The 27,274-nt window shown below is 40.1% G+C and overlaps 1 protein-coding gene across 2 annotated transcripts in view; it reads right to left on the bottom strand.

Moving 5' to 3' along the window:
- Positions 1–27,274, bottom strand: part of IPO5 (importin 5) — a gene marked incomplete at its 5' end in the record, with an annotated part of 37,057 nt that extends 9,783 nt beyond the window's left edge. Inside the window, 21 exons of one of the 2 annotated variants that reach the window (XM_083610497.1) lie at positions 386–441; positions 1,024–1,135; positions 2,269–2,441; positions 3,790–3,886; positions 4,387–4,508; positions 4,589–4,721; positions 5,763–5,846; positions 7,935–8,153; positions 8,265–8,438; positions 8,519–8,608; positions 8,689–8,813; positions 9,807–9,913; positions 15,524–15,611; positions 16,449–16,569; positions 16,662–16,784; positions 18,733–18,837; positions 20,313–20,409; positions 20,792–20,894; positions 21,452–21,644; positions 23,405–23,485; positions 26,969–27,274. In XM_083610497.1, coding sequence (XP_083466623.1) covers positions 386–441; positions 1,024–1,135; positions 2,269–2,441; positions 3,790–3,886; positions 4,387–4,508; positions 4,589–4,721; positions 5,763–5,846; positions 7,935–8,153; positions 8,265–8,438; positions 8,519–8,608; positions 8,689–8,813; positions 9,807–9,913; positions 15,524–15,611; positions 16,449–16,569; positions 16,662–16,784; positions 18,733–18,837; positions 20,313–20,409; positions 20,792–20,894; positions 21,452–21,644; positions 23,405–23,485; positions 26,969–27,274 — 2,709 coding nt within the window. Of the gene's footprint in view, positions 1–385; positions 442–1,023; positions 1,136–2,268; positions 2,442–3,789; positions 3,887–4,386; positions 4,509–4,588; positions 4,722–5,762; positions 5,847–7,934; positions 8,154–8,264; positions 8,439–8,518; positions 8,609–8,688; positions 8,814–9,806; positions 9,914–15,523; positions 15,612–16,448; positions 16,570–16,661; positions 16,785–18,732; positions 18,838–20,312; positions 20,410–20,791; positions 20,895–21,451; positions 21,645–23,404; positions 23,486–26,003; positions 26,768–26,968 lie in introns of those variants that run through there. The other variant, XM_083610498.1, reaches the window with a different exon arrangement.

The raw sequence follows: 27,274 nt of genomic DNA, 5'->3' as shown, positions 1-27,274 counted from the left end.
TGGTTCTGTAGATTCAAGGTTGTTGCTAGGCCTAGAGTCCTACTGAAAGAAACAGCCTGTGATCTACTGCCATAGAAGATGTTTGGAAGCATGCCAGAAGGCTGTGATGTTCCCCAAAACAGTCTCCCATCAATAGTTACTCCACAATCTACTTTCTTCCGGCATGTTGTGGAGTGGCACCTGGGAGAATCTAGGAAGTTTGTCTCCTTTGCACTGCCTACCCAAGACTATTAGGTTTTTACTTGATAGAAGCTTCCCAAAGAACATGAAAATTATCTGCAAATCGGGCATGAGGAAAAGCGATAGCACCATTTCATAGCATTATGTAATATGAAATGGCTTCTAAGAATATTCTATTTGTGAAGACAACCAACAGAACACTTACTTCATCTTGCAGTGACTCTTCAACTTGCTCATCGTAATCTTCATCTTGCCTTTTCACTAATTAAAAAGCAAATTGTTAATGTATTAGCACGGCTGCTTTCAGAAATGTTCATGCTTGCTGCAAGAAGAAAGCTGTAGAAAAGGAGCAGAGGGCAATTATTTGGTAGATCAACCCAAGGGACGGGAGATTTGCTCTAAAAAGGATAGAAGGACCCTTGGATGACGACGTGCAGGAATAAATGGCAACCTATCCCGAGACAAGTTAAGATAGTTTCATGTTTCTAGAATGAATTTTAATTGTTCTTATTCAGCTTGGAAATTCTGAATATTCAGCAGCATATTAAATAAATGTTTATGTATTAAGTATATAAACATACTAAAATAAGAAAAAAGCTGTGTCAAGCTTTACTAAAAATATTGCTGTAGCTACTGAGATAGATACAGAATTATCATCTTGTTTAAGGAATTTAGTGCTTTCTTGGGCTGGCACTTGACAACAGTGTTTATCAATAGTATAGGCTGTGGTTCACCAGACGTATTACTTATTTACCTCTTTTTTGTGAACCATTGTTAGTAAAATTTAGAAGCTGTGCCTTGAGAAGTATTTGGATGACGTTAAGCACCCTTAATTAAGCTTACCTTGCCTTAATTCTTGATTTTTAAAGTGCTCTTCTAGTTTTCCTTTCAATATTCCCCCAAGTTCTTCAAAGTGTTCATTGTTAAGGCAGCCATCTCCCATTACTTCAATACACTAATGAAATAAAAGTTCATCAGCTTGAAAAATGATGTTCAAACATTTTCAAGTAATACTTTCCAAAACACTCTATATATAATAATATAAATAACTAATCATATTGTTTACATCCCACCTTTCCTCCAAAGAACTCAAGCTGGTGTACTTGCTTCTCTCTACTTCATTTTATAGGCTACATTACAAAGTCTGTGTAAAATATTAATAGTATGAGCTTTAACTAAATTAAATTTCCCTTTTATTGCTTTTAGATTATGAACAAACATCGCCACAGGCACAATCTTAGAAAAGTTATTCCTTCTTGTGAAAGAATTGTCTTCTCAAAGATTACCCGCTATACTTGTGGTCTTTTTTAAGTACTTGCGTTAAAAATAAATTTTAAATCAATCAATCAATCAATCAATCAATCAATCCCCAACAGGGACTTTCCATGCACTATTCTAATCACTTAAATTGCAAACGAAATAAACATCTAAATCTACCTAATTCGGATTACCAGTTTTCAATGCAAAGCTAGATAGGTTTACCGGTATATTCTTGTACAGTAAGAAAACATACAGTTGGAACTAGGAGTTTTTGTTCACTAACCATTTAAACTTTAACAACCTTTCGCTGTTGCATCAGTTTTGTAAGAAAACCAGCAAGTTTGTTTGACAATTTCAAAAGAAATTCACAAACAATATAATCTCAATCACAAGGCACCTAAAGTTGGTTGCTAAATATACTCTGCTTCACAGTGCTAATACTGCTCTGCCTTTGTGCAAAAATTCTTAGACAGTAACTGTATTCTTGGTTTGAAAGATTGGGAATATATAAGGATCTCCAGGTTCATCTTTCCCTCTTCCCTTCATCTCCGTTAGAGCCAAATAGAACTTTTTGCTTTTAGTTAGTGCTGTTACTTAGTGCTTTGCTACAAAAGGTGAATATTTCTAATTTCTTCTTGTAAGGAGGGGGAGTGTGAGCCTAAGGCTTATGGCTACTTGTACCTGCTTGTCCAAATTCAGATAAAACATGAGCACTAGGACAACATGAAAACCATTAATTTAAATTCTCTTTTATTTCTCCTTACTGAAAATATAACATTTTCTATTCAGGGAGACAGGAATTGTAGCTCATGCAAAGTAAAATATTACCTTGGCAAAAGAATGCATTATTTCTGACAGTACATCTGAGTCAGGTTCTGTCCCTATGGCCTTGATAAGGGCATCACACATAAAATGCCACATCTGGGTGAGGTATTCTGGGCCACGAACTCTTGCACATTCCAGGAGCAAAGGCATAGATTCTGCAGCTGCCACACGAACACGTTGAATTCATTAAGGTAAATGACTGCCAAACATTTTTTTTGCCAGTGTCAGACAACCACCAACCATATAGTTTCCTTCTTGAGGCTATGATCGAATCCCACTTTCCCCAGTTCAGAATCCTAGGACGCGAATTTAAATTACAATTAAGCCTAGAACATTATATATATCTGTTACAATTTGATTCCACTCAACGAAGTAAAAAATAAACGAAGTATAGCACATTTTTAAAAATCTGGGTAAACAATATTGATTCCTGGATTACATTTTGGACAACATGGAAGGATAAATGGTATAGTGCTTAGCAATTTTACATTTGAAAAGGTGTTTAAATATTTCCTATCCTTTCAAAATGAAGGTAAATTAGAAAACACCTCCATATAATGTTCAAAACTGGTGGTTTGATCCTTCAGTGTTGCCTTAGCTGAATACAGGCCTTTGCATCATTGCAGCTAAATTAGAATCCTATACACCAGGGGTTGGATAACCTACCCCACCACCTTGAGGACCACAACCCTTTTGGTGAAATTTGTTTGGGCTGCATGTCAACACTGGGCGAGACTCAGAACCACTCACTCACAAACTCCCTCCCTCTTATATACAACCCCCTCTTCCCAGCCTAAACAATTAGGATTAAAAATCAGTTTCCATCAGCACAAGGTGTTTTTGAGCCCAACTGGTATATGTGGAGAGGAATTTTGTGTTGTGTGTGTGTTACAGTGCACGGAGAAAGGAGATTTAACTCTTCCTTTCTCAGCTATGATGCTCCTCCTTAAAATCATTCCCATGTGGCAATCAGGCTTACAAAAGTTCCCACTGGTGGCATTAATGGAAGTAGTTATTTTGGAGGCTGTGGGCTGGGTGGGGAGATCCTATAGGTCACATTCAGCTTGTAAGCTGGAGATTCCCCATCCCTAAATATGGAAAGCAAGGCAGAATTATGCACATTTGCCACGGAAAAGCCTTAAAGAAGAGGGGTACCATTCTAACAGCCCTTTAAGAGTCTTAATATGCTGATTCTGTAGGAATTCTATCCTGCCTCAATGACAAGATCTTGCAGCTCTTCCAAATAGCTTACAGCAGTGGTACCCAACTGGTGGTCCATAGATGCTGGGGTGGTGGTGGTGGTCCGTAGCACCATTCACGTTACAAAACCTACCAGAGAGATATCCAAAATCTTTGAAAATGGGGGGTCCATGGCTTGGCTTTTGAAAAGCAAGGGGTTCCAGTACTTAGCAAACTGGGAACTGCTGGCTTACAGGATGACATCAAAGTACCTGGGAACATTTTGTAGGTTATAATATTAAAACTTCACAAGGCATTTACAGACACATTCTGGTAAAAGGATATCATCATGGAAATAGAATTTTAACAAAGGAACCATCAGTTTTACAACTTGCTCTGTGTACTCCACAAATCCTTCTTTTAGCTCTTTGGCATAGCAAACCTAAAACAAAAAAATGTAAGCAATTTAGAAAAGGAATACTGTTGCGCAATTATTAAATGACCATCAGGTATACTGAGAAACAATTAAGCAAACAGGAAAACTACACCTACGAAGATAAAGGAAAATGGGACACTCTTGTGTCACGTGATAAGTTGGCGCACTTTGTCTGATTAATTCATTCCTAAACATCTTTGACTTTACAGAACAATTAAATCTTTTAACAACAATAACATTCCACAAGTGTTATCTAGTCTGTCCATACCCTTCCTTCACTAAAGTTGGTCCTACTTTCTCTTCTCTATTCCCAAGGGCAAATGCTCCCTATCTTTAATAGTGTGAAAGAGCCTACTGAGTCACCAGGCTATTCCACCCTTCTTGCTGCACCCTCCTAAATTTTAATTCCCCATGAGCCAAATTCAGCTCCTGAGCTGCAGTCTCAGGGCCTCCAGACTGCTGAATACTGATTTCAGTTCAAACCTTGTGGTCAAAATAATACCCACCAACATTTGGCATGCAGTTGCTTTTTCTTCAAGGCCTGCAGTCTTGATACCAAAACTCTGCTGGTCACCCAGATTTACAAACTCCCAGCCATCATCGTCACTCATGTTCTCCATATCTTGTGCTATCGAGAGAGAAAATAATTAGGAGAGCTGTGCCATTCCCTACAGCTAATTTAAGAATGGAATATGTCTCAGAACCTACTGTCAAGGAGAGCCACTTCGGGCTTAATTGATGCAGTTTTCATTAAAGGACCCATCACAACAGGGAGGTACTGCTGGAATTCCTTTCCAAGGATCTTGCACATTCTAGCCCATGCAGAAATCATATACGATATCTGAAAATTAACAGCCTTGGTTTACTTTTCTTTTCTGCAAGAATACTTTCTTAAAAGTTGCATTACTGCCTGTGCTGAGAAAAAAATCAAACCCATCTTAAAAATTAAGTCGTACAGATGCTTCACATTGTTAGGAATTATTTTCTACAGGCAACAGCTGAGCAGTAATCCTTAGCATTTCAAAATTGTAGTTTTGAAGATTTCTAGGGGGAGCCTTCTAAGTCCCCATACTGCAGATAGGGGTGAGGCTGAAAAAGAATAGCTTGCCCAAGGCCATCTAGTAAGCTCATGGGCAGAGGTACGATGAGAAGGGAACATTTCATCTTGGTAGCCAAAAGCCACTATCCCATTAGATGACAAAAACTGCAATCAGCTGGAGCCACAACACTCAGCAGGAAATTAAAAAGTCAAAACTTTTGACTCCAGTCAAAAGTGGTTTCTGAATACTGCATTGATAAAGATGTAGGAAAGTACCACAGAACTGTACCATACCAATGTTATAAACAAAGCATATTCCTTATCTGGCTTCCCCAGTGAATCCTATTTTCTGTATACGAACTGTCCCTATAGGCAAGGAATGTGACTATAGGAAAAAGTGACTCCAGAGAGCAGTGGGACAAATGCAGAAGCTACTGAAGATTGGAACTCACCAATCACCCAGTACAATGATGAATGGGGTTGGAGAAAAGTCTCAGTTTTTCCCCATCTCATCTCCGCTCTATCACACAATGAGCCTTTAGCTAGTTTGGTATAAAGCTAGCATTAGTTCCGCAGCTTTTCCCTTCTCCAAATACAACCAACTGGAAAAAGGCAGATTTGGGCCACTTACGTACAGTGAAATCTCAAACCAAGCTAAAACTAAAACAAGTCACATTGCCACAGAAACCTTTTAATCTACAGATCCTACTAAAAATGCATGTGGCAACAGAAATTTTGGCCAAAGTATGGATCAGCTTTCTAAACAGCCACCGCCCTGACAACAGGCAAGAGATACTCTAGTAATAAGGTGCTTTCAAAGGTAAAAGTAAGGCTTTGATATACCTGAGGGTCGTCATCTTCCAGGTCATTGAAGTCAGTCTGTGTTTTCAGCAAGAGCTGCATCACATCTGATGCATCCTGCATGAACTATAAATAGGAAGAACCAAGAAATTATGTCAGGGCAGCTAAATAGTTATTTTCTAAGTAAAAAGCTTAAAACTTGTGAAAAGATACTCATGGTTTTAAACTGGTTTCAATCAAAGAATGCAAGAACACTGCAATGAAGTTATGAACATTTGAAGTGACATCAAAAGCAGTGAAACCAAGTACATTCAGATGCTGCTTGCTGCTAACTTATATAGTTATTCAAAATTTCAGAAAAGAATTGTAGCGCCAGATGGAAACAGTTATGTAATCCAAACACCTGCACAAATGCAACAGTCGCCACACCAAAGCAACCTGAATGGATTACACTTCAAGACAATAGTTTCTTATAAGAGACCAGAAAGGATATGAAAGCACCACAGTAGTGTTGCAAATAAACATGGGTTCACCATCCATACTAAACTGGAGAGTCCAGATCAGCTACAGAAATCTGACACCACAGGGAAGAAACAGGATCTATCTAGTTGGCCTCTAAGAACCTACTTCATTTAGAATGGCAGCTTTAGATTAGTCATTTATGCTATCTTAAAAACCCTGGAGATCCCAGGAGAAAATGTGAGTTCATGAGTTATTACAGAGAGAGCCTACTACATACTGAAATACAGCAGAGAACAAGGTTCTAAGCGAAAATCATAAAATAATAGCCAAACACATAAAACAACCAAATTTATTTTCAGTTTGTGTGTTGAACCAAAGATGAACTGTTACAGAAGCTCTGCTATTGCCATCTTGGTAGTCAAGATTACAATTAATTGGTAGTTGTAGCAATGAGCTCATATATGCTTATATTCACTTGCTTTGATATAAACTAATTGGCTCGCTTTGATGTTATCCTTATCGGTGAGCTTGGGGTCCTGGGCTCTAAGCCCAGAAAGGGGAACTATCTGTAATAGTTGGGTATTTGCCACCTATGCCCTCATCTGGGCAGGGGGAGCAATGGGAGGTCTTGGGCAGCATGGTGGATGTTGTTTTGTTTATAAAGAATGTGGGCACTTTTGCTTAGGTGCGGACAAGTCATCTCCTTGCTGTGGACTCCATCCCATGTCTGCAAAGGCTAGGAGAACTGGCAGGCTGATTAGCTATAGGTCTGTAACTTTCTTAATAAAGAATTAGAACTGGTCATTCGGATGTCTTGGGCAGGGCTGCCTCCTGACATCAGTGTTGCAGCTGCTTGCTAGGACAGGGGTGAGATTTTTAGCTGAAAAGGCACATAGAGAGAGCTGTCAGTGCATCCACGCAGCCCTTACTCTGATGCGTGACAGCAATGCCAGTTTCGGGAGTGTGGCTTCACAGTACCACCTCACCATGCCAGCTGCTCCTGGCTTGAATACAATACTGTTCACTACACAATGAAAGAGCCAGAGGATGACTTGGTCTCATGGAATCCCTCCCTCCTCTCTCCTGCTGTGTGACTGAGGACGAATTTGGGAGCTTTTGCATCTTTTCAGTTAACCGTGGTTTGTTGCATCAACTATCAGCAGCTAACACCAACTATGGGCAGTTTGAAACAAGACAACTGCAAACCATAGTTTCTGAAGCTAGATTTCTTAAATAATATTGTTTTAAGCGCATGCACTGGTTTACAGTACCTAGGAAACAGTGGTTACATAAAAAACAGACCAAAAGCTTCAAGAACCTTCTCTTAGCTATGTGGGAGAAGAGGGGAGCATGTGAGCTTTGGGCTGACTGAGGCTTGATCATGTTGTACTAAGACAGGGGTATAAAACTTTTTGGGGGCTGGAGGTCACAATACACAACTGAAAAACTGAGAGGGCGCCACTACTGAGAACGCCCTCTGCCTGGTTCCCTGTAACCACTAGCAGTAGTATTAATAGTCAGCATACATTAATAACATAAGAGCTTGCTACATCAGGTCAATGGCCCATAGAGTACAGTATCCTGCTCTCATAATAACAAACCAGATGCCTATGGGAAGCCCAAAAGCAGTATCTGACTGCAACAGCACTCTACCCCCTTGCGATTCCCAGCTGCTAGTATTCTGGGGTGTTTGCGCACACAAAGCTATCTCCCATGAAAACATAGGTGCTTATTTAATTCTTATCAACTTACCTTTTCTTTACCTACTGCAAGGCCAATTAAGCTGATGCATTCTATGGTTTTCCCTCTCAAGAGTCTAAGTTCCTTCTGCACAGCATTCTCAACAATGTGTTTAAGAGAAGGCATAAATAAATCATAGTATGGAACAAACTTTTCTTCTGCTGTATCAGCAACTGATGCAATGGATGTAACGACCTGTTCCAGAACCAACTTAGTGCCTTTTTCAATCAGCTGTTGGGAGAAAAAAACATTTATTTTTTTAAAAAACTTCATGAAATCTCAAAGCAGGATTTTAGTCAAACCAATTCTGCTTTCAAATCATCCTCCAGTTGATTGTCTTACCTCCTGCAATTTTAATACCATAGTGGAATGAAGATGCTTCACTAAGTTATCTAAGTAAGGAATAAGCAGTGATTTGGGACAGTCTTCAGTAAAGTTGATCAGAGCAGCGGCTGCATGAGCCTGAACTCGCTGATTGCCTTGGTCTTCCATGGTCTGCAGAAGAGCTGCAATTACCTACAACACAGATGGCTACTGTGAGTGAATTGTCTCAGAATGAATTTGGTTGATATTGAATTACATAGCTTTCTACTTGCCTTCTCATGGAATTTTTTCTGGAAGCCTGGTGCAAAGTCTGTAGCCATCTGACCAATTGCATTGCAAGCTGCATATCTTACTCTTGGGTGCTGAAATATTTAGCTTTGATTAATAAATTCATAAAAGAATCAAATGCAAACTTTGAAGAAGCCAAGTGCTTTAAACTTACAGGGTCCTGAAGAAAAAGCAAAACCAGGTTAACTATTTCATTCAGAATCCCCTCCATCTGTTGGTGACAGCCTTCGCCAATAGCTGAGAGAGCCATCAAGCCAGCATGTCTACACTTCCAGTCAGCTGCATTGAAAGATATTGAAAGAAGCAATATTGTTTAGTAAAAAGCATACAGAAACTAGGAATATATTTTTACACATAACATGAATCTCTTCAAGGCAATTTCAGTGGCTCTCTCTCTTATACTAAGCTGTGAATACAACCTTCATCCTTTCTCTCTCAAGCTGCACATTGTGGTTTGAGATCCTGGTTAGTAAGCTGATATTAAGGAACCAAGGTCTGCCATATCAAAAGCCACAAGCAATGTGAATTGGGAAAGTGGAGCACATGCTTCCTTCAGTGGTTTAAAAACAGATTTTTTTTCCTTTCCAGAGGTTAAGTGCTCAGCATTAGCAGTATTTCCCCCTCCACAGATTTCAAAGTATATTCCTGTAAACGAAGATCAGCTGTTATAGCAACTTCCACTGGACTTTGAAAGCTGTCAATCACATGTCATAATTATGACATCAGGTAACAGATTGGTGGTCTTGCCCACATGCTGAAAGTTAGCTCACAGGAGCTGGGAAAAGTACGGATTTGACTCGGTCTAATTCTCCACACCTGCATTACAGCAAAGGTTAGAATGCAAGGCAGGCAGATGAAATCCTACTACCCATCTATTTGTTTGGACAAATAAGGAGAATGACACATTGATGCTCCTGTTCACACACTTGGGACACTCCTTGAACTGGAGGAAGGGTTTACAGTCACAATGAAGAACAATCTTGGATTGCAGAACAGAATCAATCCTGATGAATCCGTTCCCAGAACCTTTAAATATTAGGAAAAATTAATAGCTCTCTTCTCCTACAAGCAATAACTGCACAAGAAGCTCCTACTACAGATCACTCAGAACTGTTGCTGAAAGAACAAATTGCACCTTGCCACTGGCTTCAAAGTTACTTAAGCCTGTCTTTGATGACATTTTTCACTTGTTTTAACAGCTCAGCACCAGAAGCATTACCACTGATCAACATGTTGTAACATCTGCCTTGAGTCCAAAATTAAATTACTTACGATTCTGAAGCATTTGCATAATATGTTCTTTTATCATAGGCAGAACAAGTTTTCCACCAAGGCCACAAGCCATTCTGTCCAACGCACTCTCACCAGCAACAGCATTGCTAAAGCAAGTTTGTAAAAAAATAAAAACCTGTAAGTCAAAATTTAGGATAATAGCCAATGCATTGCATCCAACTAAGTCATACTCAAAGCAGACCCTATAAAATCAATGCGCTTGCAATTTAATCTTGACTGACTTTAATCTGCCAATTTCAATGAAATCTCCTCCAAGAATGACTTAACTGCTTCCAACCCAATAAATTAAGTACTTGGTTGTATTCCTTCAGATATGCTTCCTAGTATTTTTGATTTATCAGGAAAACAATGTGTACTTTATCCATTAGATGCAAAGGTATTTAGAGGCACAGCTTTCATGACACATTTTAAAATTGAAATCTATTTGCATAGATTTTTTATTAAACCCACTTCTGTTCTTAATATAAATACATCAAGACATTTAATATACTGAATTTTATATTTCACACTGGGTGATGGGCTATGCCCCCAAAGTCAGTATATAAATAATAAAAGTTGACTTCTAGTTTCAAATGATGGCATAGTCAGATACTCTTCAGTTACTCCTGCAATTGTGGGCTTAAACATAGCCTGATAATTACACAAACTGAACCAGTGGACTGAAAGCAGGTGATTATTTTTCAAGGAGTGATTTTCTCTGTGAGATCATGGCATCTAAAACTCAGGTGCATCTGCCACAAACTTGCAGGCACCAGCCTCGCACCAGGCTGCAGGGACAGTGGGAATTGCTGAAGATTCTAGAATCATAGAATTGTAGAGCTGGGGGGGGGGGACGGACCACAAGGGTCATCTAGTTCAACTCCCTGCAATGCAGGAATCTTTTGCCCAATGTGGGGCATGGACCCACAACTCAAGCGTCTCATGCTTTAATGACTGACCTATTCCAATAATGTCAACTCTTAAAAAGATGGCTGGACAATAAAAGCTATAAAAGCCTATTAAAGAATCTGTTGACCAGCTTCATGATTCTGTAGAGCACTGCAGCTAGGCTTGATCAAGCAGAATCCAGAATGTCTAAATTGGACAACAGTGCAGCTGCAAATGACACATCAATGGTGGCACTACCAAAATCTACTTATGCGATGATGGCTAGAATGCTTCAACTTGAAAACTGCACACAAAAATGCAATATGGATTCTTGGCAATCTGGCCAAAAGTAAGATCAGCCTGTTAAGTTCATTGAAAATATTTTATGAAAGATATTGGCATTACCTGAATATTATCAACTTGGTAGAGATCAGGCTCACCAGATATCAGCCCTCTCTTTACAAGTTACAGATAAACATTGCCAATTTATTGATTTTTAATTTTTTTACATTTTAAGTTAGAGAGTTTCTGCTGCAATGTGCCAGAAAGGGGGAACTTCGGTGAGGAATGGAACAGCATAATATTATGCTATTTGCAGATTGCACAAAAGAGACTCTAATCAACAGAGATTTTTAATGAAGCATGGCAACAGGAAATTATTTACTCGTTAAGTTTCCCTGCTACTTTTTGCTTTTGTATAGGTGATCAGCAACATTCATTTTTCATCCCAGTACAAAGCAGAGGAACAACACATCCTTGGAATAAATCCAACATTGGATGCAGAGTGAAATGTTCCAGTGCTTTAAGGCCTTCTCTTCTGCTATCTCTGCTGGACTGCGGATACTAATTTGAAGTGATTACGGCTTATCTTCATTGCGAAGGCGTACGTGGCATTAAATCGTGATGTGACTGAGGACGTTCCTCCAACTTAGAACTGTGGCCTTTTTATTATGCTCTTACAGATTGTTACATATTATTAATGTTTGCATTCCTTTTTTAAAAATGATACTTTATTATGAAATAAAATAAATAAGAGAAAAAATTGGGTAAACAAAGAAAAGGTTCACTGCCATTATCTCAAAACAAAGTATATTCTCAGATTACAGAATGAATTAGATGCTACAACAAAAACCGACCTGATACAGAAAAAATACAGAACAAATGTTATGAATACCAAATAAAGCCATATCTCCTCAGGGCTTCCATCACTCTGATTGGCCTGTCAAATGAGCAGCAAATGCATAGGTTAAGCTGCACCCTGAGATACCCTCAATTTAGGAGTCAGTTTCTCAGAAATGAGAGCATTACTTTATTGAACCAATATTTGAAGAAAAACCTAAGGACTCCTTCCATCAGCAGCCCTGCGATATGGTCAAACAAGCACTGACTAATAGAAAAATTGTTAGTGGTTTGCATATTATGTCTGTAGTCAACCCATACTTTTATCGCAGTATTGGATTCCAGTGTGTTCTATTTTTGTGTGTGAAAAATCTAAGGAGACAATGGGATGGGAGGCGGAGGCGGTGAATGAGGTATGCTGTTATTGAATATGAAAGTTGTAGTGGGTTTTTTTGTCCTCCCTTTCTTGGTTTTTGGATATTCATTCTTCTTCTTCCCCTGCCCTCTGGCCTTGCAAGTTTTTATAGATGGTGTTATGTCAACGTTTACATAAATTGCATGTTTAATCTGTTTGCTCAGCATGGATACATACTATAGATATTTACGTTATAAGGCTCTTGTGGTTTCTACACTGTAATATAGATGCCTAGAAAGTATCCTCCTAGCTTATCAACAAATACACTGTCTTTGTGATTTATATCATAGAATCATAGAGTTGGAAGAGACCACAAGGGCCATCGAGTCCAACCCCCTGCCAAGCAGGAAACACTACTATGGATTTTTAGTAGTGTTACATGCCTGAGCATTAGGAGATTTTACAGATGTTGTGGTGGGGAAGAGTAATAAGTGTTCCAAACATATTTGTGACAAATATAATACTAGTAATGTAACCATCATATGACTTTAAATTTGCACATGGAATGTGAAGGACTTCGGTTATCCTAAAAAAAGAGAACAGGTGCCCTCTAAACTCAAAAAACTTAAAGCTTATCTTTTGGTTTAGGGGACTGTGTGCTAGTGGCCATTTTAAGAATTCTCAGGATGTGGCTAATTGTGGGATCTAAGGATTAAAGAAGAAAAAGACCTACAGCACCTAAAAATTTAGCAACTAAAGAGACATAACATACATTGCCTTGTCAGTTACAATTTGACCCATATGCACGTGACAAATTATGGGGTAATTCTAATTTTAAGATAGTGGCAGTCTTTTTTGTGGAAGAAATAGGTTGACTGAGGAATTTATACAGTTGAAAGGTTCAAATGGGAGACAATATCTTCAATTACAACACCTGTTGGTGTCTATTTATAAACCAACTGCTTTGAGTGCTTTGGCACCTCCTAAATTGTTGGAAGGAATTACTGGATCTTCTCAGAAAGTTAAATCCACGACTACTATTTATAGTTGCTTATTGGACCTTTGTAAAGTAGATGCTCAGAAACTTTGGAGTCTCAGTCTAACCTACACCACAGGGTCGTTGCTGGGATAATATGGGGAGGGGGAGAGGATATGTGCCATTTTGATCTCCTTGGAGGAAAAGTGGGATATAAAATGTAATGATATAGATAGATAAACAAAACCCAGACAATGGAAATTGCTTCAGAATCTATACAGAATGTTTCTTTAGATTTATAACCGAGGTGGATGCAGCAAAAATGTTGTTTCAGGTATATTAGATTCCACAACATTTGTAGAGGAAGGCACTGTCTAATACAGCTAGATGTTGGAGGTGCAATGCTGAAAGACCTCAGTGATATATTCTTTTTAGTCTAAAGCTAAATTTCATATAAATTTTGTACTGGCAAAATCAATCTGCAGGTGGTTTTTTTTACTGTTTTTTACTGCAGGTGCTGTATTTTTAAACTATATTCCTATGGTATGCACGTTAATAGCAGGACAATAAGTGGATATTGTGAGCACTTATGGTTGTCAAGAGACATACACCTTGATCCTGGAAGGATAAATGCTCACTGTCCATTGTGCAACGGTCTGAGAACTTACAAGGCCCTTGCTACATTTGAACGTATTTTAAATCAGTGCCAATTTCATGCAGATAGCTATTTGAACATCTGGAGGGTTTATATTGAGTTATGTTTCATTTTAGAGGGAAATACTAATGGCCTTTGAATACTGACAGTATATTGTTAGTGCATTATTTTTCTGCCCTTCAAAAAATCTTTTTCTTTGTTACACATGATACTTAAACAAACGTTGAGCCCTTTAATAGGAGATCAAACACAGTCCATGTCTTACTGTTTGCAAAGACTGTTGTATTCATGAAGTAACCAGTCCTACGAAGTATCTTTTATTTAGTTTCCTGCTCCTATACAAATTCTAAATGGTTGAAATCTCAACATAAATTTACAGTTACAGTCTTTAAGTAAGCTTGAGTACACTCCAGCATGGGAACAAACTGCTCTAGTAAATATGCCATTTATTTTTGGTTTCTGGCATACACATAATTTACTAAGTAGTTGCCAAGAAAGCAAAAGATATGTTCTAAATATAGCAGAGCGCTCCTGGCACGTTGTAAACTATACTTTAATGGCTATATCAATAAATGTGAATAAATCACTTAAATAAAAAGCTGATGTACAAATCGGAAACATGAAACAAATTACTGATATGCATCAACACACCGATCTCCCTTAATGTATTCTGAGAGTTATCCCTTTACAACTAAATTCTATGCTTCTGAAAACTCTGATTTCAATAAAAAGAATGATTGAGAAGGACCATGCTTGCTTCTAGAAATCACATAACAAATGATTTTTATAGAAGCATCTAGTAAGACAGACAGATTGCTGTTATAAGATGTAATCAACATTGCCTTGGATTTAAGAATAGCATGTACAACTGGGGCCTTTGTTCCCCCCTCCACTACGGCCCCTACAGGATATGAGATCTTCTCTACAGACAGGTAGGAGAGTTCTTCCTCAGTACTTGTTCTCAGCAAAGTGTGTTTTGTAAGAAAGGATTCTCTTTTGCAAAAATCTGGGGTTTTTAAGGTGAGAAAAGTTAAGCACCTTTATTTTCTTACCCGCATCAACCTAAGGGCTAATTATGTATCACGTTAGCTCCCATTTGAACACCTTTGCATGAAGGTGACATTTAAAACCTGGCAGCTCAACGTGGGGATGTTGCATACACAGGTAAGGGCATGCAAGCCAGCAGTAGGTGTGGCGATCACACAGGGTCCCCAGACATTTCATCGTCTATTGATCCCTGTGCCACCACTTTATTTCTCGCTGCCACCACCCAGGCCCTACCTGGTACAATACTGAGTCCAGTCAGGTTTAAACTGAAACATAAACTTCTGTTTATTTATTGCAGTTTAACAAGCGTGTGGTTTCATAAACGGTATCGGTCAATTACAATCATAGGGTGCCTATCCAGACCTATAACACCACCTCTCAGATATTTACTTGTCTTCCTAGCTCCTAACTGTTCCTGACTCAGCTTATTTCGCTACACTAACTCAACCTACCCCCAGACTCTATCTCAATTCACTCCCACTCCAACCAACCACCCAACTCCCACCGAACTCCTCTTTCGCCCCTCCCAGAGCTGGTTTTATAGTCCCTCTGACTCTACCCCCCCGGTTCTGATTGGGTACCTGAGTAGGTACCAAAGAAAAGCTTGCAATGAAAGGGAGCCCTTGAGAATGGCAAACCATATGATTTTTTTCCTTTTTTAAAAACAACTTGTTTACCTGTCAAAGTCATCGTCTTCTAACTCATCAGAATTTGCCCAGTCTTCATCTTCTTCTAGGTCAACCATCATTGTTAACATCTGAGGAACTAAGGAAATTAACATTGCTCAATCTACAGAAAAAGGTTTAACAGAGATCTGACTGCTCATGAACAGCCACCTCACATCCCAGTAGAATTCATGAAGCAATGTGGCACTTGTCCATATTTCACTCTGCCACAACGTGTACCAACAGAGTAATTTTGGATTGTGAGGCACCAGTTCCGAATTATATCTGTGCAATGGCCCCACAGGGAAGGATTATTATATCACATGCTTTGCGTGCAGAAGGCGACAAGCCAAATCCCTGGCATTTCTACCTAAAAATGGTTGCAAGGTAGGAAGTGGGCTAGATGGACCGTTCAACTGACTCAATATACACTAGCTTAATATATTATTAATATTATTAGTATTAATATTTAAATTTGTATACCACCCTATACCAGCAGATCTCAGGGAAATTCATAACATAAAACCACAATACAAAAATACAAAACACATAATAAAAACAAAATCAAGAACAACCTATTAAGCCACTCTTGGGTCACAAAAAACAGCTCACAGGCAGCACTGAGAATACCTTCTTAATAAGCATGTGGTGCCCATATTAATAAAGTTAATGAGTGTTTTATTTTTGCTTCATGCTGGCCCCATTTTAGATTCAACAGTCAGGGCTGCATACTTGACAGAGTCTTATAAAAAAGGCAAAACACCGTCCTTCTGGTTGTTTGGGTAGCGGACTAGAGTAGGCTTCTAAAAAACAGCTCTGTGACTACTGTGTAAGACCAGGGTATGTGTCTTTTACCTAATCTACAAACCTATGCCACATTAACTGTTTTAATTCTAACTGAGAAAAAAATATAATAAAAGACAATAAATTTACTTACTAGCTTGTGCAACAATATTGATATGCCTTCTAAGCATAGCAGCTGCGGTCTCAGATAATGTAACTATTACTTCAAGAGCCAGTTGGCGTTGCATGTTGCTGAGATTAGTATCTGCACACAACTGAAAAAGAAAGATATTGAAGTATAGTACTAAAAATCGGGCCACCTATCTAATCAACCAAAACATGAATTGGGATGGGACAGTCAACTTACCTTCAAACTTAGTTGCAATGTAGGTTCTAAGTGTGGCCGTAGATACTTTGGAACCGTATCTGCAATCTCTACAAGGGACTTCAATACTGAATCATCATTTTGGTAACAGGAGTCATTTACCGCCTAAAAGAGAATTCAGTTAATATCTTTTTCACCTGTAATTCACATTCAAATCCAAGCACTGTGTTAGGAAGACACCATTCAGTGCTTCAACATACTGCAACCAAAACACAGAACCAAAGACTAGAGGACATACTGGAGAGCTCAAAAGGTAGAAAATGTATCTTGTCTCACCGAGTTATTTCAAATAATTTCACCTACTAAGGCATGTTTTATTTGCTCACATTGCTCTTCTCCCTCTCAATCTCCTGCCTAGTGAAGATGCAATACCGCCTGATCCCTTAACTATGATTAGGAGACTAAAAGCCTACAGGGTGCTCCTTAGCTCTCTCACCTCCCGCCTACAAATTGGTGTAATAATAATAGCAATACTAATTTGTCTCCATTTTCAGATATCCCTTGGGGCTAAAGGTCTAAAGAAATCATAGCACCTTAATAAAAAGATATGCACTTCCTGTTTTTTGCTTGCAATAACTAGGATTTTTTGTGTGAAACGTAATGTATATTGTTTTTACATCTGCTGTAACTATTAAGACCAACATCCTTTACTCAGTTATCTGGATGGAACCCCACTGAACTGAATAGGACTTACGTCTGAGTAGAGATGCATAGGATAGTATTGCAGATCTATTCTATAGTCTATTTTCTTTTTTAAAACCTAGGCCAGGGCTATCTACTTCATTTTCGACTTAGCACTAGGTCATATTGCTTCAGGACCTCAGATTATTGTTTCCATCTTGCATGTTACAATGCCATAAAAGCTGACTGACATATAGGAAAACGTTCCCTGACATGGCCAAAGCAGGTACAAAATATCACCCATCAGTACCCACTAAAAGCTTGGAAGAATAGCAAGGGTTTTAACAGGCGTCAAAAGAAAGCCAATCATATAATATTTCAAAATCCTCCATTCCACACTGGTAACAATCTTTTATATTTGCAGACACTATACACCATGAAGAGCCAATGTGGGGTCTTCCAGATATTGTGGACTGATTGGGGTGAATGGCTTTTGCAATTAAAAAAATATCTATAGGGCACCGGGTTGGCTATCATTGCTATACATTATTATGTTTGACTGGAATTCTTAAGGGTTACATTACATATTGTGAGGTTAGCAATAAACAAGAAGATAGACTGTAGATATATTATATTTCCCCCTTGTGAAAATTCTTATCAAAATATCTCTTTGGCATAGGACCATATATTTTGTGATATATGTGAAGCAAAAAGGCAATAATTGTTTCAGTTAGGACTCTCTCAATAAAAACAAAGGTCCAATTACAGGCGTACCTTGGTTGTCAAATGCCTTGGTACCCAGACATTTTGGCTCCTGAGCTGCGCAGAGCCAGGAGTGAGTGTTCCGGTTTGTGAATGCTTTTTGGAAGCCAAACGTGCAGCGTGGCTTCTGCTTGAGTCCAGGAAGCTCCTGCAGCCAATTGGAAATTGTGCTTTGGTTTCTGAACCATTTTGGGAGTCGAATTGGCTCCCGGAACGGATTAAGTTTGACAACCAAGGTACGACTGTATAGAGATTAATTTCAACATTAAAATTTTCAGATTTGAAGCTTAAGAAAAAAATGCTGATATGGCAACGGAGGATCACAGAGTCACATGAGGAACTTAATTCTTCTGTTCTCCTATACCACAGAATCCCAACTTCCCTGTTACAAATATTAACGCTTATAGTGTTTAGATATAGTAGCTGCCCTTGCACACATTCTGGTAAAGCTCAAATGCAGGAAGCACGTAATGTGTATTTTAGGCATTTACAGTGTATTATTTATTAGGCTATGCCTTGTATTTAAACTTTTGCTACTGACACCTAGTGTACTTGATGCTTACACTAGAATTCATGTATTATTGACATGGAAACAGCAACACTCTTAAAATACAAGCCAGAGCCTATAGGAGGTAACATACTTCGGTCAACTTGATGGATGAGTTTTTACCTGCAGGATTCCTGGAAGTAAGTCTGCAAAATGTTTTAGAAGAGGAAGATTTTGCTCATTAGCAAGAACAAATGCAGCCGCAGCCCTAGCCGACAGTGTCCTGATCTAGAAGGAATATAAAATATCAACATCAGTAACATACAGCGTTCCTCAAACTTTTAAATTCATACTTGTACATCAAAGGTACTCATAACTTTTGCACTCACACCCACTCCCTCCTCATCAGATATTTATTTGTTCATGCCACAGGTATGCGTACAGAGATCCAATACATAGTATCAGTACTAAAACTTTATGCTCAAAAAGCAAGACACTGTGTCCTCCTAAAGCAGTAAACTAGAAAACATCCTCAGAAGAAAGGATATGCTCATCCTGAGCTTCCTTCGTCTTATATCAGGTTGAGATGATGCAGTTAAGTCCAATTATGTTGGACAAATGCAACTTATTTAGTGGTTATAATACACCAGCCTATTCGGTCAAAGGCCTGTCTGAATAAAAATGTACTTGCCTGTGGTGTAAGGTGAAGGGGCTGAACAGGTTCCTCAGAGACTAAGTGTAGCTAGTTAGAAAGATTCTCTCTTTAGTTCTTGCCAAACAGGCTTCAGATGTAGGCAGGATAAAAAGAAGGGTCTCTCAGAAACATCTCATATGGGAAAATATGGTAATTAAGGCAGTTTGGTCTCTAGCTGTGTAAGGGCTTGTAGGTCACAACCAGTACTCTGAATTGTGTCCAGAAACAATGGTAGCCAATGAAGGTGTTATGAAGATAGGAGTCACATGCTCCTTATAAGTGTCCCAAGTCAGTCTGGCTACAGCATTCTGAACCAGTTTCCTAATGCTCTCCCCAAAGGCAGCCACATAAAAATAATGTTGCAGTACTATAAGATATAATTAAGATGAAACCTAAGCATGTATCACCTTGGCCAGATCTGATACTTTGCTGAAGTTGGCACACTAGCATTAGCTGTGCAAAATAATTCTTGGCCATTGCAAAAATCTGAGCATTCAGGTTCAGGGCTGAGTTGGGAAAAATATCCAAGTCACAAATCCAACTTTTAAAGATAAGTGCATCTCTATCAAAAGCAGGCAAAATCTCTCTAATTTGATCAGGAACACGTCTGTTTTGCTGAAATTAAGCTTCCATTTGTTCTCTCTCATCTCACCCATTACCAGTGTTGGACACTAATTCAGACTTTGAACACAATCCTTGAATTTAGATGCAAAGGAGAGACAGAGCTGGGCATCATCAGCACATTGTGACTCCCCAAAAACTCAGGTGTCCACGTCCAATGGTTTCATGTAAGCATGATACACAAGATGGGACCCCAAAGGGCTCCACAGGCCAACAACCAAGACAACTACAAGAAAATGCCAGAACCACAATCCCAAGGAGAACAAAAACTACTGTAAAACAATGCTTCCAAGTTTATCCCAACCAGGTAGTCTATCCTTCTGCAATGATTTCAACAGTTCAACAAAGGCGGCATGTTTTCATTTCGGGCATTTGCTTTTTTAGAGTAGAAAACATTCCAAGACTAACAACGTTTTTCAAACGAAAGAGGAAATGAGTTTTGAATTACCGTGGGATTCTCCTGATCTTGCATACATTGCACCAACATCCGTTTGATGACATCCAAATAATGTTGCTGCTGATTTCCAAAAATACCAGGAAAGTTCCTAAAGGGACAATACAAATGTGCATTTAAGCATCCCTGAGGCCTTAAAAACTTTATGCAGAGCACCACACATCAAACTGTCTGCCACAAAGTTCTTCTGAGTTAAGTCAGAGCTCTGATGCAAGATCTAAAGTTCATACACAGCTCACACAGAGCAATGGTAAGGCCAGTTAAGTCTCACTGTTGCCCCAAGTGAATTGGAACATGCACCAGAATACACTCAATAACTTCCCTGCGGATGATCACCCACCATTATCCAATTGCTTCTAGGAACCTTGCAACCCAGTCAGAAAGCCATGTTTGAAGATGCGGTTCCTAACAGAAATGTTAAACAACCTGACAATCTTGCATGACCATGCACTTGTCTGCAAATAATAGTATACCAGAAGATGTGCAGTGCAGCTTCACGCAGTCCCACATTTTGAGAGCTGACAGAGTCAAACAAAAACTTCAGCCCTTCAGGCCATTGGTTATTGCCATCCTCATCTAAAACAGATAGAATACAAACATGAAGACAGGAATTTTTGAAACCACAATAGTTAACCAAAAAGTAATAATTTGTTTCATTCTCTTAAAGGGAAAAACTGCCAAAATTGCATAGCATTTCCTTATAGGCTGTGAACTGTGAGGACATTATATTCTTGCATGGTTGCCAGGAGTATTTTCTAAAGCCCCACAACACTTGGAGGAGAGATGGGAAAGCTCAGGCACAGTGGAAGATTAGAGAAGATGCTAAATAGGCCGTCTCTGTAATTGCACCCACACTCTAGAATAACCCACTTGCCTACTTCCTTCACTTGATTTTTTCTAGAAAGTGACAACATTTCTATTTAGGAAAACATCTATGAACGGATGATGCTGTCTGGTCAAACATGGTCATGTTTCTAGCCTATGATGATTCTGCTAGCTGTTCACCCTTTAAAATTATTATTAGTGCCTGTTTGATTTACTGTATTTTTCATTTAAGTTTACATTGCCTTTAAATGTTCTCAGACACAGCCAGCATCACAGAAATACAAATAAATGATAATATTATAATATACCTATTAGATTCCTGGCCAGCTCAGCTACGATATCACATATTTTTCTCCTCATACTGGATTGTGTTTCGAGCTGAATAATCAACAGCAATTCACTTTTGATAGCAGTTTGAACTTCAGGGGGTAACGTTGGATAAACTTCCTCAAAAGAAGCTGACAAAAGTCTTCGGAGAAGCACAGCAGCCATTTGTCTAGCCTATTAAGACAGATATACATTGTATGAGGGAGAATTAATTTCAACACAATATATTCCACTTCTGTTCTTTGCTGTTGTTTTCCTACAAAGCATAAACAAAACACCTAGAAGTTCAGCCAAAGTGCTGACTCTGCCGCACCTATTTTTGGCATCTTTAGTCACATAGCTATTTTTTACTCAACTATTTCATGTCACAGTTGGTATAAGAACTAAACTAGGTGACTGACTCTATGTTAGAAGAACTTAAGAGGCATTTAGTAAATAGTTTCAGAAAATTAAATCAAATGTTTTCTACCATATATTAACATTTATACGGAAACATCATTTGTTAACAGTTAACTTAGTGTTAACATGAAAGAATAAAGTGAATTGTGTACAGATTAGGTATATATTAAAGACTCTATTGAAAAATATTAATTCAAATGTTACTTTGAATACTTAAGTATTCATTCTTTCAAGCAAGTTATAACTGCAAACTCCAAACCAGAAAAATTCCAGAATAAGTTCCTCAGAAGGGGGTCAATGGGTATACACTAACCACAGTAATATGAATTATCAGTTATTTCAGCTCAGATATTGACAGTTAATTAGTACAAGGCATTTGAATCAAAATTGGTGGCATGTTCTACTTGAAATACTGTGATGACTGACAAAGGACCACAGCATTTTGCCTTATATAAAGTCAGACCAGTGCTTCATCTAGCTTAGCAGGTCCCCTCCAGGGTTTCAGGCAGGATATTCACAGCCCGACCTGGAGATGTTGGGGATTGAACATGGGAACGTCTAAATGCAAAGCTGATGTTCTACTATTGAGCTACAGCCCTTCTGTAGGGAATAGGGAGACAGCGAACATGCAATCCTACCAAATGAGCAGCCACATTGTAGTGGACAAGTATGCTAAGGACAACAGAAATAGAATGTGTGGAAGACTGAACCACTTCTATTTGTGTTGTGTGGGAACATCTATGGCAGTGTCAGGCAACACAGGCATTGTACAGATCTCTTGATGTATGTCAGATGTGATGGTTCCACCAGCGTACATGCCAGAATACTCACTGTGATTTATTGCAATATTGATATATTTGGTCTTAATTTTGCATAGTATAGCAACACACGTGCATCTTATACACATAGCATTTTCAGCTGCCATGACTTACTGATTCCAAATGCTTCTACAACAACAGTTGTTAAGTCAATAAGTGAAATTAAAACCTAATGCACAAGCAATAATAGGTTTGGGCAGCAAATAAGTTAAGGAGCAATGCAATAAGGAGTAGATTCCAAGACATTATGAGCCCAGAGGTGCATATTAGATAGGCTGCTTTCAGAAAACAGAATTTCAGACGGCACCAGGAGTCAAAGGGAAAGGGAGAATGCCTTAACTCGTGTACAGAAGGGAATTTAGGATCCAAGCCAATGGGTTTATCAAACCATTGAAAAAACCAATGGTTTGCCACTAAAATGGGAACTGAAGCTTCCAATCTATGGGGCAAAGACAGGAAGGAACTGTATGATCATGCTTGCTTCTTCCCATAAAACCGAACTGTGGTTTAGCATTACTGCAGTAGTGTTTGCTACTGAGACAAGTTTCCAATAATTCTTCTTTAACTTACTGACATTGATAGCAATATATTTCTTTTCAGGTGCCTATTACAGCTGATAACATTAAATACAATGCTAATTCATTTTACCACAACATGAAACAATGCTTCAATTATGCCATTATAAATGTTTTGTAGGGACTACTTCTTAGAAAATACCTCTTCAGCAACCGTAGTATTTCTGACAGCTTGTAGAAGGAATGTAATTTTAGATTGGCCTGGTATGTTCTCATATGTTTCCTACGAAAGAAAAGAGAATCATTAAAAACAAAAACCATGGGGCATTAATTTGACCCTCAGATATGCTCCAATAAGTTCAATTTTTAAATTTACTAGAAAGCATATCACAGAAGCACCTATGTTGAGATTAACTTTCAATTTGAATAAGTTTGATCCACCAGTTCTATTGAACAAAGGTATAATTCTAAACTAAAACCTTGAAAATTAACTTTATCATTTCCTTTAGAAAGCAAGACTAACATCTATCAACATCTCTAAAGAGATTAGTGCTTGCTGTGTTCTTAACTCTGTTCTGCCAAATAGCGCTAGTTACTTTAGCCTATGAAGTACTGCTTATTATTCTATCTAGCTCTTTACTTTTACTTTGATTTGCCCTGTGAGACAGTCAGTGCTTTCCGTTTTTAACATTAGAATGACTGAGAAATGGGATTTTGTGGAATTGGCTGGAATGAACAATTCCCAATATTCTTTGCTTCAGGTATTTAAGTATACAGTTGACTTGCAATTTGCATTATTGCAGTTTTACAAACTTGATGGCAGGTCAACCGACAGAGCATTAATTAAATGCACACAAAGTGGAAAGCTTAAAAGTTCTTTTGGTGTGGAGAGAGCTTTTAAGCTCTCAGGCTTGTTTACCGGCCTCAGGGAAAGTCTCAGATGGGCTCTGGATCTCGCTGGAGCTTCTCAGAGCCCATGCAAGACCCTCCCAGAGCCCAGTAAGGAAGGCGGACAAAGCCCACTTCTCACACTGGCTTCAAAAAGGTAGCGATGGTCATGCATGGTTTCGACTTTAGGCAGACCCCCCCCAGTGCGACTGCTAAGCAAGTTGTGTGTATTCACACTGCATATTCAAAATGCAAAGAGCTTCAAGACATCCCTCTTGCATAGATTCCAGAAAACAAACACAAAAAAGGTTCAATGTAGCGTTGTGGACATTTTAAAAGAAAAATGGAACTCTTCAGCCTAGATCCTGCTAACTCTCCAAAGTAAGCACAGTGGAGAAGTAAAAGAAATCAAGACTAAGGACTGCCTATTTCCGTATGCAAACCTACTCCAAAAACTAGTGATCTCAATCCTCTCTTCTAATTTGGTGACATCATTCTCATTCATACTCAGTAGTGGCTGGTATGGTGACTCGCCATGAAAAACTGCCATGCACTCTGACAAAGGGCTGAGAGTGATTTCCTTTCCTTACACTTTTTGTGCTGGTAGACAGTGACACATCCTTCAATATGCAAATACCTGGTGATGAACGCGGCACCCTACTCCCATCTCCCAGTGCCAAGAAGAGCAGGAGTTCCCTTTTCTGCTCCCATACACTGTCTACCAGCAGCTTCACCTACCTGACACACTGGCTGTTGCTGTTCAGACTACTTTCAGGACCCTAACCCATGTGGACTTCCACTTAAAGAGCTCTCCTCAACTGGTTGGCTTTCCAGCAGGGGTTGGGTTAACTTTTTTCAGCATTTCATCCTGGGTAACCTTCCAGGGACCACACACCACCACCGTCTATGTCCAGAGGCAAAAGGTTTTCCTCTCACATGGTCCTTACAAACTGGTCACATTATGAGCAGCACAAGAGAATTTATTTTTGCTCAAATACACCATTTGCCTCTTCTTTCATCTATGTTTCAGAAAACATACATGTATGCCAAGCAGCTTCACAATATTTAAATTGCTTGTGTTGGTATGTACAATGTTGAAAAATAATCAGACTGATCTGTTTTACATTAGGGTACTAAGAACAGATTTTTTTACCCTATTGTTCCCAATGAAAGAATGTGCTGAACTCTACTGACCGCTCCAGTGATGTAAATGATAAAAGCCCCAGCACAGCCATCCAATGAGAAAATGCTAAGCCAGACGCCGGTATTTATTTCAATGGAACAGAGATTCCCCACTAGGCTTTACAATAAAGGATGTAAAGCACTCCTGTGGGTGGAAATAAAGCACTATCCTGATTTACTAATTACAGAGAAATCCTGTAGTTCAGAGTTTTCTCTAATAATAAGACACATACAACAGAAAAGGGGGAAAGCTTCATTCAGTACCCTATTGAACACTGAAGCCACTTCACAGATTAGAAAACACAAAGCTGAAGAGACAGGTTCATTATCTCACGGTTCGCACAAGCTCTGCTAAGTTTTCAAGAGATCTACATCCCTCCGGCCACAGTAATTTGGGGGAAGGGAAAGCACACATGACACTTATTTTAAGAATCCCTCCTTGATTACCACACAGCAAATTAGCTGACTGTGGACATAAGACTCATTCTTCTTCAAGGGTGGCCCCATCCCTGCCCAGTGTCTTGGAAAGAGATGGCAATCAGAACAGACCCATCTCCCCCAGGTGCTCCAGCACAGCCCAGAATGGCGCATGCCTATGTAAACAAACGAATGACAAAACTTAGAACAACACAGGAACATTGCAGCTGAGGTCATTTTTGTTGCCAGCATAAGCAGTATTTGAAGCTACTGTGTCTACCGATTAGTTTGCTATATAATGTTGCCCAACTTACCACAAACTACTCAGGTACAGCCAACTACCCCTCATCTGACCCTCCCCTGTAAATCTAATGGGAGGGTTGCACCTCCTGAGCCCGTCCCTATAGAAAAGGGAACTGCGACCCCCCAACCCCTTTCCACCCAGGGACGAGTGTGGGCAGGATTCGTGCACTGCAGGGGGTGGAACTAGATGGCCCTTGGGAACCCCTTTCCAACCCTACAATGCTACAGCTCTATTCCTTGTGATAGCCCCCCAAGGTGGGTGAAAAGACTCCTGCATTGCAGGGGGTCGGAATGGATGATCCTCGTGGTCCCTTCCCAACAGTTCCATCCTAATAATATTAGGGCTTGATCGAGGAGGCCATGGTGGCTCCAGCCTCGGGCGCTTATCTCCACGACCAGGGTCAGGTTTGAGGTGGAGAACGAGGAAAAGGAAATAGAAAATAGAATTGTGGGGGGGGGGAGAGAAAAAAAGGAGAATACTGAGAAATCGTGGCCAGCACTAGAAACGTGGGATCTCGCATTAAAAAGAAAATAAAAATCAGGGGACGTGGAAGGGGAAAAGGTCAGGGTGGATGGGATGGGGAGGATCCTCTGAAAGGCCCACGTTTAGAGAGAGGGAACACGGGGGCCGGATTTCCCAAGCTGAAAGAGGAGAAAACGGTGCGAGGCGGAGGTGCCGCCGGGGGGGGGGGGCTTTGTGTGTGGGGGGGGGGAAGGGCGGTTGGTGGCCGAAACGCCCCCCGGCCAACGGCTTTAACGGCCGCCGGCCCCGTCTGTGGAGATTCCGGCCGGAGCACGTGGGCCCCGCCAGGGCCGCCCCGGCGCGCACGCCGAGACACACACACACACACGGCGCTGGGAGGCTGACAGGGCAAGGCCGGGTCCGGAGAGCGCGGTCGGCCGAGGCTGGAGCCGGCGGGAAAGGGAGAGCGGGGAACCGGGGGGGGGGGCGAAACAACGCGAAGCCGCCAGTCACCTCGGCCTGTTTCCGGACGACATTGTCCGGGCTGAGCAGGTTGCCTAGGAGAAGGTAGAACTGCTGCTGCTCCTGCTCCGCCGCCGCCATGGCTGCCTGAGAGAGAGAGAGAGGCCAGCCGGGCAGGGAGGAGGGAGGAGGGAGGCAGGAGGCGGGGTCTCCAGGCCGCGCACCGACCACAGGGAGGCGGAGCCGCCGCCGCCGCCGCGCTTCTGGTGAACTTCTCCCCGCCCCTGCCGGCAACACAGACGCCCCCCCTACCGCCCGCCTCCTGCCGACGCCGGGCTGCTGCTGCGGCGCTCCCAT

Source organism: Podarcis filfolensis (genome assembly GCF_964270895.1).
Source record: "Podarcis filfolensis genome assembly, chromosome: 4".
Taxonomy (NCBI): domain Eukaryota; kingdom Metazoa; phylum Chordata; class Lepidosauria; order Squamata; family Lacertidae; genus Podarcis; species Podarcis filfolensis.
This window is presented reverse-complemented; position numbering and strand designations above follow the sequence as displayed.